Source organism: Monosiga brevicollis, genomic scaffold, assembly GCF_000002865.3.
Source record: "Monosiga brevicollis MX1 MONBRscaffold_2 genomic scaffold, whole genome shotgun sequence".
Taxonomy (NCBI): domain Eukaryota; class Choanoflagellata; order Craspedida; family Salpingoecidae; genus Monosiga; species Monosiga brevicollis.
In genome coordinates, this window is record NW_001865039.1 from 2,899,717 (window position 1) to 2,917,055 (window position 17,339).

The window sequence follows — 17,339 nt, forward strand, 5'->3', positions numbered from 1 at the left end:
GAGCGTGGTGTAGCACCAGCGCCCTCAGAAACGGATGAGGCTCTCTGGCATCGGCCTCTGTTAGGCCTGGGTCAGCGGATACAAGCCCAACCAGCGGCACATCGCAAGTTGCGCAGCTTGATCCTGCAGGGTTCTGATCATGAGAGCGACGCAGGTAGCAGCAGCGACGAGGACGCATCCACTGTAAAACGCGAGCCGGTCTCTGAACCCACGACTGATGTGATGGTAGAGGACCTTGGGGACATGGGCGCTTTGCCAGCCCAGCCTGCAGCAAGAGCCATCAAAGTTGAACCCGAGTCAACACCCACAGTAGACCCGGAGTCCTCACGTATCGTCACCAAACCGGTTCAGCCACAAACCGACGACGAAAGCGAGACCGACGAGGTGATAGTTGCCCACCGCGTCGCAGACGTGACAGTGCGCCCTGCACCCAAGGTCTCGACCTCTCAACAGCCCACCGCAGTGGCGCGCAGTGCGGCCGCCGACCACGCGAAAACTCACACCAAACCCGCCATGCAACCGGAAACGGAAGCGAGCCTAATGGCCGAGGCCACCCAGCTTGAAGGACGCGTGCGGCGAGCGGCTCGGACGGCCGGTGATGTGACCACGGAAATGATTCACGATGTGCAGCACATGCTGATGCTTTTTGGCTGCCCGTACTTGATTGCACCCCAGGAAGCCGAAAGCCAATGCGCTCAGCTCGAGCTCTTGGGACTGACACAGGGTACAATCACGGACGACAACGACGCCTTTTTGTTTGGCGCTGCCAAAGTCTATCGACACATGTGCTCCGCCGCCAAGACACCGGCACTCTTTGCTGCTGCTGATCTCAAGCATCTCCTAGGCATGGATCGCGAGAAACTCATTTCACTTGCTTACGTGCTGGGCAGTGACTACAATGCCGGAATTAAGGTGGGTAGGCAGCATGAGGTGGTGCCTTGCCATGCAAGCTATGTGAGTGCTGATGCTTTCTCTCACCAGCGCACTTCCCTGCGTTTTTGCCCTCTCCCTTTGGCTCCCGGCGTGTCTTGTTCTCCAATTGCAGGGTGTGGGACCCGTGACTGGGTTGGAGATTATTGCCGAATTTCCAGGTGGAGCGCAGGGTATGAGGGAGTTCAAGCAGTGGTTAGAGTCTTGCACTGGGCGCACTGTATACCCACCCAACCAATCCGCCACGCGCTGTCGCTTGCAAAAGCAATTGTTTGGAAAGGTTGAGTTTCCGCCCGGGTTTCCCAACCCGTTGGTGGAGCAGGCCTATTTGCAGCCGGTGGTGGATAAAGGCGAGGAGGCTTTCTCATGGGGTGAGATAGATCTGGACGGCTTGCGGGATTTTGTTCATCAGAAGCTTGGATGGGAACAGCGGCGTGCGGATGACTACGTTGTGCCTGTCATTCGGCGTGCTAATGAGAAGCGGTCCCAGCTCAAGATCCATCAATACTTTTCGCGAGCACGTCTCGAGCGTCCTGCGCGACGAGCTGGCCAAAAACGCCCGAACGTGACAAAGCCCAGTGATGCTGGAGCGGTCTCAACCGCCACAGCCGCCGACCTTGGTAGCATTCGCCTCGCACGCGCCGTGGAGCGGCTCAAGGGTGGAGCCGAGCCGGAGCAACTTACGGCCAACCCTGAATCGCCACGGTCGTCTCAATTATCGCGCAAGCGCACTGCTGGTGACCGCTTGAAGAAGACTTCCACGAAGAAAATGGTCGTGCATACGCCCTATCAACTTTATGCCCTGGCCATGCGCGCTTCTCTTCGTGAAAAGGGCTTAAAGGGCCGTGACCTTGTGAAGCACACGTCGCTAATGTGGCGCTCTTTGGCTGACACTGACCGGGCTGTATGGGAGACCAAGGCCAACGAGGAGCGGGCGGCACGACTGCGACGGTTGGCCGAGGCAGAGGACGATGAGGCGCTCTTGACAGCAGTGGCAGAAGAGGCCGAACAGGAGCTGGCGTCAGCAGCGGCGGCTAACACGGCTACAGCACCCGCTGGCAAGCAAGCAGGCGCACCGCCAGCCAAAGCCCGCAAGGTATTGGACGCAGATGCTTTTTTTGACGCTTTACATGCGTCGCCAGAGTCGGTGCCGGCCATTGTCTCAGTGAATCGTGGTCCCGTGTTGGTGCTTTGGGCTACCATCGTGGCCAAGGCCAGTGGGTACGCTTGGTCTGAAGGATTGACCTTGGGTCGGGCTTTGGCGAATGCTTTCGCAGCCAAGAAAGGACAACATTTGGGTTTACAGCTGCACGGTGGCGAGGAGGTGGATGCGGAGACACTGGCTGGGCAATTTCCCACGGGGCATGTCATCACGTTTATGGGAACCCCGTTGGCCGTAGTCAGGCAAGACGGGCGACTGCGTGCGGCCTCCCAAGGGCGTGTGTTGGATCCATTGGATGTGCTGGCCCACCTGCGTCGGAAATTTGGTGATGCATTGGCCGTTTGCGTCCAGGTCTTGCAACAGCTGGCATCGGCCATGCCCAACCCCTTTGTACTGCAGACTGAAGCTTACCGCTTGTATTTGCAGTTCCGCCCATCCGTGGCGACTGGCACCGCGGGCTGGGGCCAGGCGGGTGACTTTGTTTTGGCGGTGGTGCGCCAGCTCGTGCACGAGCGTTTAGAGCACCAACAGCTTCAGGACCACGACCCAGCAAGTCTGTCATGATTCGTCTGGCCAGCGTTGGCAGTCTGAGCGTTTGTGACATATAAATAATCCAATTTGGGCAGGCCTGAGGCCAATCAGATCCCATATGAGGTCAAACGCATGATGCTTTCTTGTGCCTGTAAGTTGTCTACGTAAAAGCGAGCATAGAGAGTTTAACATTCAAGGTGTCAAGTTCATATTGGAAGGGCTGTATTGAAAATCCAAGGTGTTGCTTTCATGTATTTTTTGAAGGAGAGAGAGGCTGAACCTCTTGGGGCAGACATCACGCTCGTGTTGGCTAGCTAGCTTCCCGCATTGGTCCCGCTGGCGTGGTAGCCCAGCAGGAGGCTGGTGGTCTTTCATCCTGGCCTGCTGTGCTGCAGGCGAGAGGCTCTTGCTGACGGGACAAATGATCATCCACAAGCCTGTCTGAGCCGTCAAGGGCCACAGCGCGTGTTGTTGCCACTGTCCTCGCCGGCTGCTCTTTTCCGCGCTAGGTGCAGCGTGCGTGCGGCTACAGCAGTCGTCCACGGCCAGTGGTGGTACATTGGGTGTACGGCATGACCTGAACCAACACGCCCATGATGGCTGCTCCGTCCGAGCCACCACCAGCACTGGTGGACTTTATGCTGGTGGCTGGCATAGACCCGGAGAAGGATTTGGAGACTGACGTCCAGCTCGATGACCAAGGTATGACCTGCACCTGCTACTGGCTCTTGACCCCGACCCAAATGTTGTTGGTCGAACAAGAACTTCACACCCGCCCGTGATGCATCCATAGCCATGTCCTATAGCCCCACTAGACGTCCGTACTTGGCCCATGTCTTGGATCACTTTCCCCACCACCGCCCATGGCACCCTGATTTTGACCCAGCCTCAATTGCCTTGGTGAGCGTGTGCGACGTGCATCTTGTCGTCTTGTGCCAAGGGGAAGCCCTGCTAATGATAGCAACAGCCGAGGACCAGCTCGCTGCCACCAAGGCTCACATACGAGCCGCCCGCGCCATAGGTCTGTTTTCCGCGTGGTTTGCGCTTCAAGCGAGCCAACGACAGTCGCCGGGCGTCTTTCCACACGTTTGTGCTGACCAAGGAGGAAGGCACACGTATCTATGGCGCGGCGTTGCTCGTGTATGAGAAGGTCACGGACGAAAAGATCCTACAAGCGGTGCGCACAATCCCACTCATGGACTTGCCCAAATTCCAGTGGCCTGTTTCACGTTCCATCTGATCTTCTGCACCCTGTGCTAGATGGCTGTGCTGACCACCATGTACAACGCACAGCAACAGCATGAAGCCAAGAACAAGTGGGTAATTTGGGATGTGGCATAGGCCTCCTTATCATGCTAGAGAGCCTCATAATGCTCATAATGCTTGGTTTGGTTTGGCAACATTTCAAGCAGAAACCGCCTAGCCAGCCCTAGCGAGTCAACGGACTTTGCCACGGATGAGCTTTATGCTCCCAAGGCCATCTGTATTTTGTCTCGCGTATGCCGAAAAATCATTGCACTGGGTGCTTCCGCGCACTTCTTCGTGGGCTCTGCTTACAGCACCCTCACAATAGCTTCTGTGGCCTTGCTCGATAGCTGCCTGCCGTGGCGTCTCTGGAAGCATACTTGCGCCAGCTTTATGTTTTATCACAGCAAGACGATAAGCCGCCGCTTTTGGTGCGTGGCAAAATTCTTGTACATCCAGTGTGCCCTCCCAACACATCTTCTCTCGGCCCTCGTCTAGTGGTCAGCACCAGTTCATCACCGGTGCTTAGGTCGAGCGCTGTGTGGCCAACTTGTTGCACAAAGTTCCCTTTGTGCCACCAGGCTGCACCATCTCCTTTGGCGTGGCCTCAGACATTGTGTGCCACCGGCCGGGCACTAAAGGATTTCCGATGTTTGAGTACTCCATGCAGCGCCTGTTTCTTCTCTTCAGCCCCGACGTGGTTATTAAGATGTTAACGTGTGTTCTTTTGGAGAAGCAACTCATCATCCGGTCGACTGGTACGTGAAGTTTGTCTTGGTGTTGGAAAAGTCTTCGGTGTGTTCACGTCTGCTCACACCTTGGTTGGCTGACGCCGCCTGAACCAGATTACGAGCTCCTTGTGCTTGTGGCCGAATGCATCACCGTGCTCATGTACCCCTTCAAGTGGATCCACGTCTATGTTCCCATCCTGCCCTCAACGGCGCTGCATTTTATTGAGGCACCTGTGCCCTACATTATGGGGCTTCACGCAGACGTTCAGATCGATGCTGCCGTAGAGGTGCGGCTCCGTGGTCACAACTATGGCGTTTGCTTGCTTTCTTCTTTGACTTGTAACCGATGCTTGGTTCTGAATGCCGTGGACGACACTGCTCTTTCTCCCCGTCATAAGCGGTGGTCTCGGGTTGATTTTTTTGACCCTTTTTTTACTGAATCTTGTGCCGGTGCGCGTGAGCTAGGCTCCTTGCGTTGTAGATGTGGTGCGTGGCCGGTTCACCATGCCTGAAGACGTGCCGGCCTTTCCCCATGCCAATAAGCTGGTAACAGCTTTGAACGAACTCATCAAGGTAGGGCTTACATGGCCGTTCCTTGTTCGAACACATTGTTTTGACCTGTGCCCTTGAATCAGTTCATGGGGTTTGTGGTCGCTCGCAGGCCAACAGCAGCGGCAGCTTCTCCGCTTCGATCGCAAAAGGAGGCGTGAAAGGTACGTTAAGAAACACATTCGGCGGCAACAAGGAGTGCGGGGTGTCTTCACGTGCTCACGCGGATCAACGCTCAGGTCTGCGTGCGTTGGTATCCGGTGCCACGCTGCCTCAACAACCGAACAACCCTGGTACATGGGCCGATCGTCAATTTACGCTGGCTGTACGAGCTCTTCTCCTATCAACCTGGATGGATATTTTACAAGGCTACGACACCTACATGGTCACGCCTGAGAGTGCGGAAGATTGGGCTCAAGGTGTGTCACAAATTTTGAGCCATCCTGGTCTTTCAACTCCATGATGTCTGTGATGTGCAAGACTTTTGAATTTCCAAACCTGACAGCATACTGAATGGAACGCGGTGTGTAGGGCGTATGGGTGACAACATCTTTGACAAGCTTGCTTTTCTCAGCGACCAACCAAAGTCTAGTGTACCATTTCTTTCCGAATTTGTCGAGACGACTCTTTTCTCAAATTTTGTGATGGAGGAGGTGAGTGTTACGTGATACAAGGTCCTCGTGCAGGTCGACAGCTTGACAGACTCATTGTTTCTCGCGCGCTCTGATGCTCCTTGCTCGTGCACTTTTTTTTTTTTTTTTTTTTTTTTTTTTTTTTTTTTTTTTTTTTCATAAAACCTGGGGCAGATGGACATTCTCGTGTCTGGTAGCGTGAAAGACTCGCCCTTCCACGCAATGTTGCAACCGCCAGATACCATCTCGTCAGAGACGGAGGCGACCGGTTTCTTGGGCAGTATTAACAAGGTATGTATATGGTGTCTTTTCGGCCAAAATATCGCTTTTATGCATGGCTGTACCTGCTGAGCGGCCCATCTATGCAAAGCCACTAACCTGCGCCCATCGCGTTGTATGCTTCAGCACTTGCCGGAGCTTTTAGCTGATCGCTATCACAAACCCATGATGCAAATTGTGAAGGAGTCTTTGCCTCCTACGTAAGAGTACCATCTCTGCCAAGTGCACATATTCTTCCATGTGCAAGATAGCAGATGCGCACAATCTCACCTTGCTTCCGTCTCCCTTTACGTGCGTGTCCATAGCCTAAAGGATCACGACATTATGGTGGACTATACTGTCCCTCTGCCCGTGGATGCCCATAACGAGTCCACGGGGCTTGGGCAATGTCGTCGCCCTTCTCTCTCAAATGGCGCCAAACTTGAACCCCCCATCCGAATAGCCAGCATCTCCGAAACGGAGGTTTTCACTCCCGAGCCGAGCAGCGAAAGGACGCAGGAGCTAGAGAAGGCGACAGATACCCTTACACCAAGTCACGACGCCCACCTACGACGGGCAGCGTCTGTCAGCTCTTCAACATCGCGCAGCAGTCGACGTCTGCCCCGCACTCCATTGGGCTCGGGCGCTAACACGACAACACACACTGCCAGCTATGTGGGCCCTCCCAAGTCGCCGCCAGCTCAAGCCCCGTCCCGGTTGGCATCAGAGTCGGGCTCGCAGACCGACTTTTCAAGGGATCTGCGCACCTTGAATCACAGCGCAAGCATGGACGACAAAGTAGAAATCCAGAGTGCACCCACGCCACCCGAAGGCACCATCCCAACTCATACGCGGCGTGGATCAGCCCCAGCTGTCTTGTCACATTACGAATACGACCAGGATGCCGTCGTCTGTGGGCGTCTGCCTTTTACGCTGCACAACACACCTGAGATCATGGTCGAAGATGCGCACCAAGCCTTTCCTTCCAACTTGGTGCATCGCAATCAAAGTACGTCGGTAACATTTCTTGACTCGAAGCACTCGCAGAGCAGCAGCCACATGTGAGAAATGGCATCGATCATTCCCTGGTCACTTTTTGTTTTTTGCTGGCTTGCCCTTGGCACAGAAAAGCGCCGCACTTTGCGGCGAGAACGAGCTAGTGCGCCTCAGAAGAAGTCACCGGTACGACGATGCGTGGCGTTGACGTTGGTCTTTTTTCGTTGTTTGGTTTGTTAATGTGCTCTCATTTCACAAAATTCACAATGCGGGGCTTGCCGCTTGTTTAGGATACATCGCAAGATTTTGATTCGGTGTTGGATGCCAAGCACTCGGCCACTGCAGAGGGCAAGGCCCTACCCAAACCTAAGACAGGGCGTGCCCTCGGGGGCTCAGGTCGTCGCCGACCGCCGGCACCGCCGTTACGGGATTTGCGGGCCAAATCCAGCCGACTGGATGCTGTCACACTCAGCAACGCCATCATGACCAACAACGAGACAAGCCAGGCCAAATTTGCTGCTGCTCTCATGGAGGAATGTGCTCAAAAGGTTAGGTTTCATTCATTTCGACTGCTGTGCCGAGCGACCTCCCCCGTTGGCTGACTGCTGGTGCTCATCTTGCCTGCGCAACAGGTGAAAAAGATTGTTCTTGCCACGATGGGGTCTGTCGTTGCCTCCTCTCTGGTAAGCATCTGCTCGTCATTTGCTCGTGCACTTCTAAACATCAAGTCGACGTCGCCTTGTCATCGTACGCGGGCATGGTTCATCTTTCTGATTCGCAAAACTTGAATTGCCTTGCTGGTGTGGCTGTGTTGATCGATGCCAAAATTTGCAGGGTCATCAAGACAGTACTGTTGGATTTGAAAACACCTTGATTGCTGGCTTGTGTGAGCTGCTGGAGCGTATGTGGAAGCATGGCCTGAAAAGCAAGGTCAGTCATATCAACAGGTGACTGCGCATGCAGCTATACCTCGGCGTTCATGTCCTGTCTTAACGAGTGCAAATTTTGCTTTGTTGGGTGTTATGCTGCGCGGCTGCTGCAACGCAGGGCACCATCTGGACAATTGTGCGGCAATGCCCTCGCGCAACCCTGCCGGGCGAGGTGAGCCTTTCTTGGACTTGTGATATTTCCACGATTGCCCAGCTTACATTCGACAACCTGTGTTTGCATCTTCTCTGGAAGGTCGCGCAAGCTTTGGATGAGGTGGCGGCATTCAAGTTTCTTCATTCTGACATCGGACGAGGTCGTGCATGGATACGTTTGTGCCTCGAACGGAAGTGCCTCAGCGAGCACATGGAAGTTATCTTGAGGTGTGTCGGCAGGCACTGTAGCGGAACATGTTGCTATTGCCGTCGTCCGTTCTTTCTTCTTTCTGGCACCACAAAAGAAGAGGAAGAGACTGCGTGCGCTCTGTCTTTTTTCCTCTCCGCATAATCTTGGTCATGCCCCCGTCTTGTGCACAGCCATCAAGGTGTCATTGCGGCCAATTACAAACCGTACGCCTTCCTTTGCCATCCGGAGTACGTGGAGCAGCTGTTGTCGCATCTTCTGTCACTAAGCACCGTGGATGTGGCCGCCTTTACCGTCAATTATATACCTGCGGTCATCATTTACAAAGTCCGCATCGTGACGGAGAAGTACGTGATGGTGCCTTGGCGTCAAACACACACACTAGACTGCATGCCCCTTTTCTCACGGCGGTCTGCGCACAACTTGTGGACGGTGGGTATTGCTGGGGATTACACGCAGGGGATTTCGAGCCGGGACATCTGCCAACGTGTGCATTAACATCAAGGGAGATCACGAAGAGACGGTAAGCATCCCTGTGTGCAACTTGCTGGACTTAGCAAAAGGCCGCTGCCCGTCTCGCGGGTTGTGCGTGCCAGCCTCTTTTGACTGATTTGTATTGCTGGTGGTTGACAATAGGGACTCTTGGAGCGAGGCAAAGCACAGTCTTTTGCTGGGGGTGCTTCCCATGTCTTCGAAATTTCGCACAAAAATCTTGGACCCTTACAGGTTAGGGCTTGAGAAGCCATTCGGGACCACGGTGTTTCTGTCGCCATTTCCTGTCTTCCATACTTTTTTCGTGGAGGATTCATTCGTCATGGTGCTCGTGATGCCCGCAGTATGTCGAGCTCGGCCACGACGGCTCGGGCATGAACGCATCTTGGACAGTTGATAAGTCAGTGCGAGGCCATGCTTCCGGCTGCCATATTGGCAAACCCGCCTCGTCCATGGGATGAGCTTTTGCTCATCCGCGATGCCATTGATAGGGTTGAAGTGACGAACCTTTTGACCAAGCGCATGAGCACCTTTTCTTGCCAAACACGCCTTCAATTCGAGCAGGCCAACAAGGGTCGCTTTCACACGAAACGCTTCTTCGTGGACAACCCCAATGCCATGGGTGAAGACCGACAAGCGATCAACACAAACGCGTCGCATCTCACCGCAGAGCAGCTGGCGAAGATTGACAACCTTTGGTGTGTGGCTCGATTGGCTGGGCCAGGAGTTGCATCGAAATGGCGGCGCCGTGTGTCTGGTTCTGCAATTCGTTTGGCCTGTAATGTACATGTGTATTCCCCTTCATCTTGTGAGGAGGTGCTCACATTCCCATCCGGTTGCCCCGTTTTTTTTTGTTCTGCCTCTGCTTATTGGCAATGGCGCTTTCGTTTCCCCGTCTTTTCTCCAATAACCACATCTATAGTGAAGAGTTTGCAAACTCCATCAATGCGATCGTCAAGCACTTGTGGGAGCCGTCAGGGGAGGCTGGCAAATCACGCTCGCAACGACGGCCCTCGATGGCCACGCCAGAGCAAATGTTGGAGCGCGCAAGCCTGGTGCTAGGGGCTTCGCGGCTATTGCTTGGTCAGACTGTTCTGCCCGAATCCTTGGCAAGTCGGCTGCAAGCAAACAGACCGGACGTGGCGTTGGGGCTGGCCACTGCTCTCCAAAAGCTATTTCAGCATGGCTTCAAAAGCCGGACTTTGATTGGCCACGAGCGACACATCTGGGAATTCTGGCTTCGGTGCCAACACGAGGTTAGTCAACGAGCGTTGACGAGCTGTGTCCCTCCTTCTCTCCGAGAGCCACCTTCCTCACAAAAAAAAAATAAAACAAACACGGCAATGATCACGATGGCAGGTGGGACGCGGGATGCTGGAGACTGACCCGGAGACGCAGTTATGTGCTGCCGTGACGTTTGCCAATGGGCAGGATTGGCCCCCTCAAGCCAAGTTTGAATGGTGAGTGGCCGTTCGCCGACGTCACCAGCTTGTAGATCATTTGCAGGCATCGCGGATGCTCACAATAAACTGGTCTTCAACGTACAAATAGGGTGGTTTGCGCTGGCGCTGCAAAACGTTTGCTGCACGTCTGGCTGGCGCTGGCTAGCCATGAGGCGCGGCGATCCAGTCTCTATCACCCCTATGCGCTCCTACGCTCGCCTTCGCATGTGGAGATGGTGCAGTCTATGCTGCGATATCTCGTCGAGTTTGACTTCAATCTTGGGGACCAACTCGTCTTTGTCCAGCGCAAGCGAACGCATGCAGGATGGACCCTGCTCAGCCTTCTTCCGCATCTTGTGGACAGCGACAGCGAGGACGACGACGCTACTGCTGAAACCTCTGGTCTGATGCAGCGCTTTTCAAGACACAATTTGAGCTCACACGAGAGCGGCTCTCCTCGATAAACCGTCCCCGTTGTGTAATCTCTCCTTTTGCGTCCTTGTGAGTGTTGGTTGAAAGGAGTTTTCAAATTTCACATCTGGATGTTCGCTACCCATGCTCAGTGGCAGCGTGAGACTGAAGTGGCTTCGGCGCTCCACTTCCACTGGCGGAAGGTGGTTTGTTGGTGTGCGTGGGATGCTTAACATGTAAACACGCAACCACGACTTGCCAGAGTCATCATAAGCAAAGTGATGGAACATAGAGAGAAAAGAGAGCATGGTCGTCACCTGTCGGTCTGAACTACTCTTGGCGAAGCCTGTTCGCTTCTTGATTTTTCAGGACTGGAGACGGACACGCTATAGCAATGCTGCTCTCCCCTCAACAAGATACAGGCCGCGCTGCACCCTCTTTCAAAAGAGCACATGCCTGCTCTGAAGAAAAATTTAAAAAAAAACAAGAAATTGTTTTGTCATCATCACATGGGTGATTCACTTGCCTACTTGCTGCTTGCTGAGTCGGGGGACGGCGCTGTTTACCAACCGACTTTTCTCAACCAATCATGCTGGCTCAACGCTCGCTGGCCGTGGCGCGACGCGCCGCCTGGAATGCGCCTCGCCCGGCTGCGCTCGGGGCTTGGGGTCTGCACCCGGTGCAGCGTGAGGAAGATCAGCGCATGAGCATGCCACTTGGCCGTCGCCATGTGTCTCAACTGGCCTGTTCGCCCGAGGTGGGGTCGCAACGATTCAGGATGCTAGCCCGAGCAGGAACTAGACTGTGGCTGGGGCTAGGCTGCCATGCGCGACCAGGTGCCTGTAGGGCTTCTCACCCCATTATCTTGTCCCTGGTTCTCACACCTAGACGCTGGAGACGCTAGCGCGCATCCCCCTCCACATTGGTGATGTGCAAGCGGCTGGTCTTGGTAGCTTTGCCACGCCGGTGGGCCTGATTCAGAACTTGGTTGAGTTTAACACTGTGATGCTGGATGCACCTTGGGCCGTGGGCATCTGTGCCACCACCATCTTGATGCGCACGCTGATGCTGCCGCTGGTATTCGGCAGCATGCGGAACAACACCATTCTCATGAACATCCAGCCACAGCTGCAGCTGCATTCGCAGCGTATTCGCGAGTGTCAAACTCGCAATGATCACGACGGCGCTGCCCAGGCGGCCGCTAACCTCAACGGTCTCTTCAAGGAACACGGAGTGCATCCGCTCAAGGGTCTCCTGCCCCTCTTTGTACAAGCGCCAGTCTTCATTTCTTTCTTCATGGCCCTTCGCCAGATGGCGAATCTTCCGGTATGAGCTGCGATGGCGTGAGGTGCACCATCTTGTACAATGGCATTTCAAGAAGCAAAGACCGCATTGCTCAGCGTGGGGTCTTGTGCCGCTTTCCACAACCGTGCACGTCCTTTGACAGATTGAAAGCATGAAGACTGGTGGACTTTTGTGGTTCACGGACCTCACGGCTGCCGATCCCTACTATGTGTTGCCCGTCATCGCCAGCGCTACCATGCTGGCTACTATTGAGGTGGGTAGTTGCCTATGTGGGCGCCGGCGTTGATTTTCCGGACCAGATGGATTGGCCGTAGACCCACTTGAAGCTGCCTATCGGTCTTGCTCCTCGATCACCTTGCTTCTTGTGCCAGCACAAGATTCTCCGTGTCGTCATGCATAAAGGCACGATGTTGCTTCTGTCTTGTCCTCTCTCATACTGGGCTTGGCTTGGGAATGCCGCGTAGTTTGGCTCCGAAGGCGTCAAGCAGAACAATGTCATGATGAAGAACGTTTTCCGTGGCCTGTCCATCGTCCTGTTGCCCGTCACCATCAACCTGCCAACAGTATGTTTATGTCTATGAGCATGGTCGATGAGCAACAGCTTCATGGATTTCGATGAGCGCCAGATGACTTTGCTCACCACTGTGAACTGGTTACTTTGCCTTTCACCTTGCGTTGCCTCAGGCCATCTTTGTTTACTGGTGCACGGCCAACATGTTCTCGCTCTCGCAAATGCTCATGTTGAAGATTCCCGGCCTGAAGAAGAGCCTTGGCATCCCCGAACAGATTCAGCACCCCACCCCTGCCGGTTCGCAGCAAGGCGGGTCTCCCAAGGGATTCATGGATGAAGTTGTTTCCGGCTTCAAGGTGTGCTGCGCTTGTCCTGGCCCAATGTGGCAGTGAAGGGTTAAATATTTTGCGTCTGTTGTCTGTGGCTGTGTGTCTGCGTTGATGCAAGGCCTGTCCGGTCGATTGATTGCCTTGGTCTTTTCTCAACTTGACTTGGCGTGTCAATTTCTAGGCGGCCGCTGGCAAGCAGGGCAACTCGGCGCCCGAAACCGTCTCGGTGCCTCCTCCGAGCAGCAACAGCACAATGACGGCATCGCCCAAGGCTGCGCGCACGCCACGCAGCAAACGTGCCGGCCGCCGCTAAGTGGTGGATGAGAGGCATATGCTCTGCTCTGCCATTTCTCTTCTTTCGTTGGGGCTAGCTTGGCACAGTGACTGCATTTTTCTGATGTTAAATTTTTGTATTTCGTTTTTTTCTTTTTTTTTTCGTTCTTCTCTGTTGCCTTTGCTTCGTTGATGGCGGACAAAATGTTGAGACGGCTATTCACATTAAGGACAGGCAAACGCTATTTGTTGATCCGCGGCTTGGTGCCACTCTTCTTCTTGCGTTTCTTGGTCTTGGTGTTGACCTGGGAAGACATGAAACATGGCGTTTGCAGACAAGGAGGCAACATGAAATTCGACCGGTTACAAGGAAAAATGACTGTGGGCTTGATTGACGGCTCACCTGGGGGGGAATGTGAACGCGGACGGGCTCAATTTTGTCTACGAGGCGAGCCGAAACCAATCCAGGGAGTCAAGTGAGAATGAGACACGGTCTTTGCTCAACGCCATCACTTATCCACGGAATGCCATTGGCCGCGCAAGCCATGGAAGGTTGAGAGAAGCGTGTTGCAGATCGAAAGAACCGGCCGCACATTGCTTCAAAAAGGTTTGGATGTCATGATCCGGTTTCATGGGAATGGTGCGCCAACGACTCAAGAGCTCCGGGTCCATGGGAAGCTGTGCAAAGCACAAAGTGAGAGCCTTGTGTCAGCCTTCCAGTTTTGCGCCGCTGCCCATTTGTCACCATGGAATTGTCTCTTTGGAGAGAGTGACAGAAAGCAAATGACTGCTTACCTCAAGCGAGCTTTCGCGATGGAAGAGTACGGGCACGGCGGGATGCTGCTTGCGCATGACCTGGTACACCTCGCCTCGTGCGATAAGATTTTGGGCATCCGCCTTGGCGCCTTTGTAACAACTCTAAAAAAAAAAAAAAAAAAAAAAAAAAAAAAAAAAAAAAAAAAAAAAAAAAAAAAAAGGTCAAAGATAAGTTCGAGGACAAAGGTCCATGAGTGGGACGATACCGCACCGCTATCTCGTCAAGTCGCATGCCTCCGAGGCCCGACTCCCAGAACTTGCGCAGCTCGCGACGAAGGCCATCGAGGTCATGCACATCGTAAGGCGCCTTGTAACTGATGCGCTGGCCTTCAACAATGACACTACGATTGGGCTGTTCGAGCGCCTCGCGCAGTTTGGCCATATGCTCGGCAGGGCGAGGCCGCCCTTTCTCATCGACATCGGCACGGACGGCTTTGATGACCTAGGAGGAGGCAGTTTGGACAGGGTAAGGGCCGCGCCAAAGTTGGTACGGCGGAAGGCCAGGACACGGGCGAGATGGACGAACATCATCGTAATTGAGCTCCTCTTCTGCTGACTGGCTGACGTAGTCGGTCACAGCTTTGATAATCAGGGGCATGAACACGCCCAAGTCGGCATCCGCCGACTTGGCACGCTTACTTGGAACAAACGCCATCCTCTCCCATCCGTCCGGCACCCATTCAGCGGTGTGATGCGATCCAAAGTGCCCCCTACCCCCCCACCGAGCTCGTCCACTGAGACAGGAGAGAGAAAGGAAAAAAAAAAAAAAAAAAGTCGCGGTTCGTCAAGAAAATGCTGACAAGCTTCAAGAGCCTTAATGTCTGACAAATACACAAAAACGTCTGACAAATCGTGAACTTGTCAGATAAAATGTGGCGCTGAGGCGCGAAAAAGGAGCACACCATCTCATTCTTCTTCTGCGATCACCGAGGGGCCGTTGAGAGGTCGGTGCGCAGGCGTTGTGCTGGCGGCGGGGGAAGGCGTTGGGCTGAGGGATTGGGGCGCTGGTGGCGGGAAGTTGGAGGCCAGGGTTGTGATCATGTTTGTATCTGACCTTGGTCATTTGGTTTTTGCCAGCGTGTGCGACTTTTTTTCTGAGCATTGGCAATCAGTTTTTTTTTTTAATGTGAGCCCCCTACTCGACGATCCACGAACCATAACGGTGAGGCGGCGCCTTCTTCAACCGGAGCATGGATACCATTGCTTTGGGCAGCGGGCTGCATCAGAATTCTGCTCTGTTCGTCCGTGGGCGCGTTTGTCTCATATACACCTGGCTGCTGCAGAGCTGCCAACCAGAAGCATGGACGGTGTGAAAAAAGTTGACTTTCACACTCACATTCTCCCTCGCGAAATTCCCAACTGGAAGGAGGTGCGTTTGCGCCATGAGCAAATCGGAGCGAGCCGCCAGGCCGGGCAGGCGTGCAAACTCTTCCGACTTGCTCTCACGAGTCCCGCTGCCCGCAGGAATTTGGCTACGGTGGCTTTATTCGACTTGACCACCTGGAAAATGTCGGTCGATTTGTTCCCACTCGAGTGGCCTGCAAATGCCCTGCATGCCGGTCCATTGGCCGCCGTGTAGTTTTGCGTTCCTTGATCTGGTCTCATGGTTTGATTGAGGGGCTTTCTCTCTCTTCCTCTTACTTTGCCTCCTTCTTGCTTTGTGCAGGGAAACGCCAACATGATGAAGGATGATGGCAAGTTTTTCCGCGAGATTGAACCCAACTGCTGGGACCCTGAGGTCCGGTTGAAAGAAATGGCAGAGACAGGTATGCATTGAATAGCCGATTCGCATCCAATGCGTGCATGCCCCTGTTTGGCAGAATGGTGGCTTACGAAGGACCGTCTCTTGGGTCTGGCGTGTAGGCGTTGACGTGCAGGTCATCTGCACCGTGCCCGTCATGTTCAACTACCACGTACGGCCTCTCCGTGTGGTTGACCTCCGAATGCCTTTCTTCTTCGCTGCTTAACTGCTGTGTACACCGCGCCCTGATGACTCGACACACGGCTTGCCTCTGTTGTGTGATGTGTTTAGATTAAGGCCGCAGATGGCCTCAAGGTGGCACGCTTCCTCAACGACGACGTGGCCAAGACATGCGCAACATACCCTGACAAGTTTATTGGGCTGGGTACTTTGCCAATGCAGGTCCGTTACCTCGCCCTTCCCTTTGCTTCCCTTTTTTCCCTTTTTCTTTCTTTCTCTTGTTTGTCTTTGCCTGTTGACATACAAGGATGTCTCTTGGCGGGTAGGATCCAGCTTTGGCGGCCGAGGAGCTGCGGCGTTGTCGCAACGAATTACACCTTGCCGGTGTGCAAGTTGGTGCGTTTTGAATGTATTTGGAGGTCCGACCTCCCCGTATGTGGGGCGTGGTGGCCGTGCTCATGGACGCACATTGGCTTGGGCTCTCCGGATGCAGGGTCGCACATCAACAAGTGGAACCTTGACGCGAAGGAGCTTGAACCGTTTTGGACCGCCTGCGAGGAGACGGACGCTGCCGTGCTGATTCATCCCTGGGATATGGAGCAGACGGGCCGTTACGCCGACTACTGGGCCCCGTGGCTTGTGGGCATGCCGGCAGAAACCACGCTGGCGATTATGACCATTCTGATGGGTGGGGTCTTGGAGCGCCATCCCAAGTTGAAGCTGTGCTTTGCACATGGCGGTGGGAGCTTTGCCTTTACTCTTGGGCGGATTCAGCATGGATACAACGTTCGGCCAGATTTGTGCGCAAAAAAATGCAAGAGGGACCCCCGCTCCTTTGTGGGGCAGTTTTGGGTCGATTCAGCCGTGCACGATGCGGATGCGTTAGCCTTTTTGGTCAAGATCATGGGCGAAGACCGCGTGATCATGGGCAGCGATTACCCCTTCCCCCTGGGCGAGCACCATCCTGGCAAGGAGATTGAGACGCACACCCAATTGGACGAAGCGCTCAAGAGCCGTCTCCTGGCGCGCAACTGCCTGCAGTTCTTGGGCAAGATCTAAACCGTTGCAAAAAAATCTTGTCACGCTGATTCACAACACATTTGTTTCTATCTTGTGCCTTCATCTCTTGGCCGGGTTCTGTGTTGCTGCGATGGAGAGCCATCATCATTCACAGTGTGTGTGTGTGTGTGTGTGTGTCAAGTGATTCCAATCGAGATCCGACTCTTTATTTTTGGGTGTATCCGCCATAAATAGGGAAAGGTCCTTCTGGAAGCCGATGACCCTAAATATAACATATTACTCTATTAATAGACCTACCTGGCCAAAGTTGGCCTCGGAGTTATGACCTTGTGCTTTTGATCGCTCTCTCGCTCGCGTCTTGTCCGCAGATTGGGCCCTTTGCTTGGTTTCGCTCTTTGTTTCAAGTTGTTTTGCTGCCTCCCACCTTGCGCGTTGTTGATCTGTCACGCTCTCTCTCCTCTATTTTCTCTCTCTTCTTGCTCTCCTTGCTCTCTC

General features: G+C 54.1%; 4 protein-coding genes across 4 annotated transcripts; 3 read left to right on the forward strand and 1 right to left on the reverse strand.

Annotated features, from left to right (window-relative positions):
- Positions 1 to 3,219: 3,219 nt before the first annotated feature.
- On the forward strand, positions 3,220 to 10,280 carry MONBRDRAFT_22491 (uncharacterized protein; the record flags this gene model as incomplete). The annotated part of the gene is made up of 27 exons (XM_001742352.1): positions 3,220 to 3,325; positions 3,417 to 3,523; positions 3,645 to 3,800; positions 3,884 to 3,939; positions 4,036 to 4,120; positions 4,219 to 4,299; positions 4,398 to 4,626; positions 4,714 to 4,886; positions 5,065 to 5,172; positions 5,261 to 5,312; positions 5,388 to 5,567; positions 5,680 to 5,801; positions 5,955 to 6,071; positions 6,186 to 6,259; positions 6,365 to 7,047; positions 7,165 to 7,220; positions 7,325 to 7,582; positions 7,667 to 7,717; positions 7,869 to 7,964; positions 8,082 to 8,135; positions 8,178 to 8,344; positions 8,498 to 8,671; positions 8,784 to 8,847; positions 8,961 to 9,050; positions 9,210 to 9,514; positions 9,739 to 10,072; positions 10,176 to 10,280. 27 exons carry the CDS (start codon positions 3,220 to 3,222, stop codon positions 10,278 to 10,280), a joined length of 4,083 nt encoding a protein of 1,360 aa, XP_001742404.1.
- Positions 10,281 to 11,611: 1,331 nt separating this feature from the next.
- MONBRDRAFT_1400 (uncharacterized protein) lies at positions 11,612 to 12,769 on the forward strand (the record flags this gene model as incomplete). The annotated part of the gene is made up of 4 exons (XM_001742353.1): positions 11,612 to 11,995; positions 12,117 to 12,227; positions 12,439 to 12,537; positions 12,659 to 12,769. Coding segments are annotated over 4 exons (705 nt in total), but the record flags the coding sequence as incomplete, so codon positions are not given.
- Positions 12,770 to 13,329: 560 nt separating this feature from the next.
- Positions 13,330 to 14,558, reverse strand: MONBRDRAFT_22493 (uncharacterized protein; the record flags this gene model as incomplete). The annotated part of the gene is made up of 6 exons (XM_001742802.1): positions 13,330 to 13,392; positions 13,491 to 13,528; positions 13,681 to 13,765; positions 13,883 to 14,005; positions 14,115 to 14,345; positions 14,430 to 14,558. 6 exons carry the CDS (start codon positions 14,556 to 14,558, stop codon positions 13,330 to 13,332), a joined length of 669 nt encoding a protein of 222 aa, XP_001742854.1.
- Positions 14,559 to 15,203: 645 nt separating this feature from the next.
- MONBRDRAFT_13314 (uncharacterized protein) lies at positions 15,204 to 16,883 on the forward strand (the record flags this gene model as incomplete). The annotated part of the gene is made up of 7 exons (XM_001742354.1): positions 15,204 to 15,272; positions 15,368 to 15,412; positions 15,570 to 15,669; positions 15,767 to 15,816; positions 15,936 to 16,046; positions 16,151 to 16,220; positions 16,318 to 16,883. The coding sequence occupies 7 exons, from the start codon at positions 15,204 to 15,206 to the stop codon at positions 16,881 to 16,883; spliced, it is 1,011 nt and encodes a 336-aa protein (XP_001742406.1).
- Positions 16,884 to 17,339: the final 456 nt, after the last annotated feature.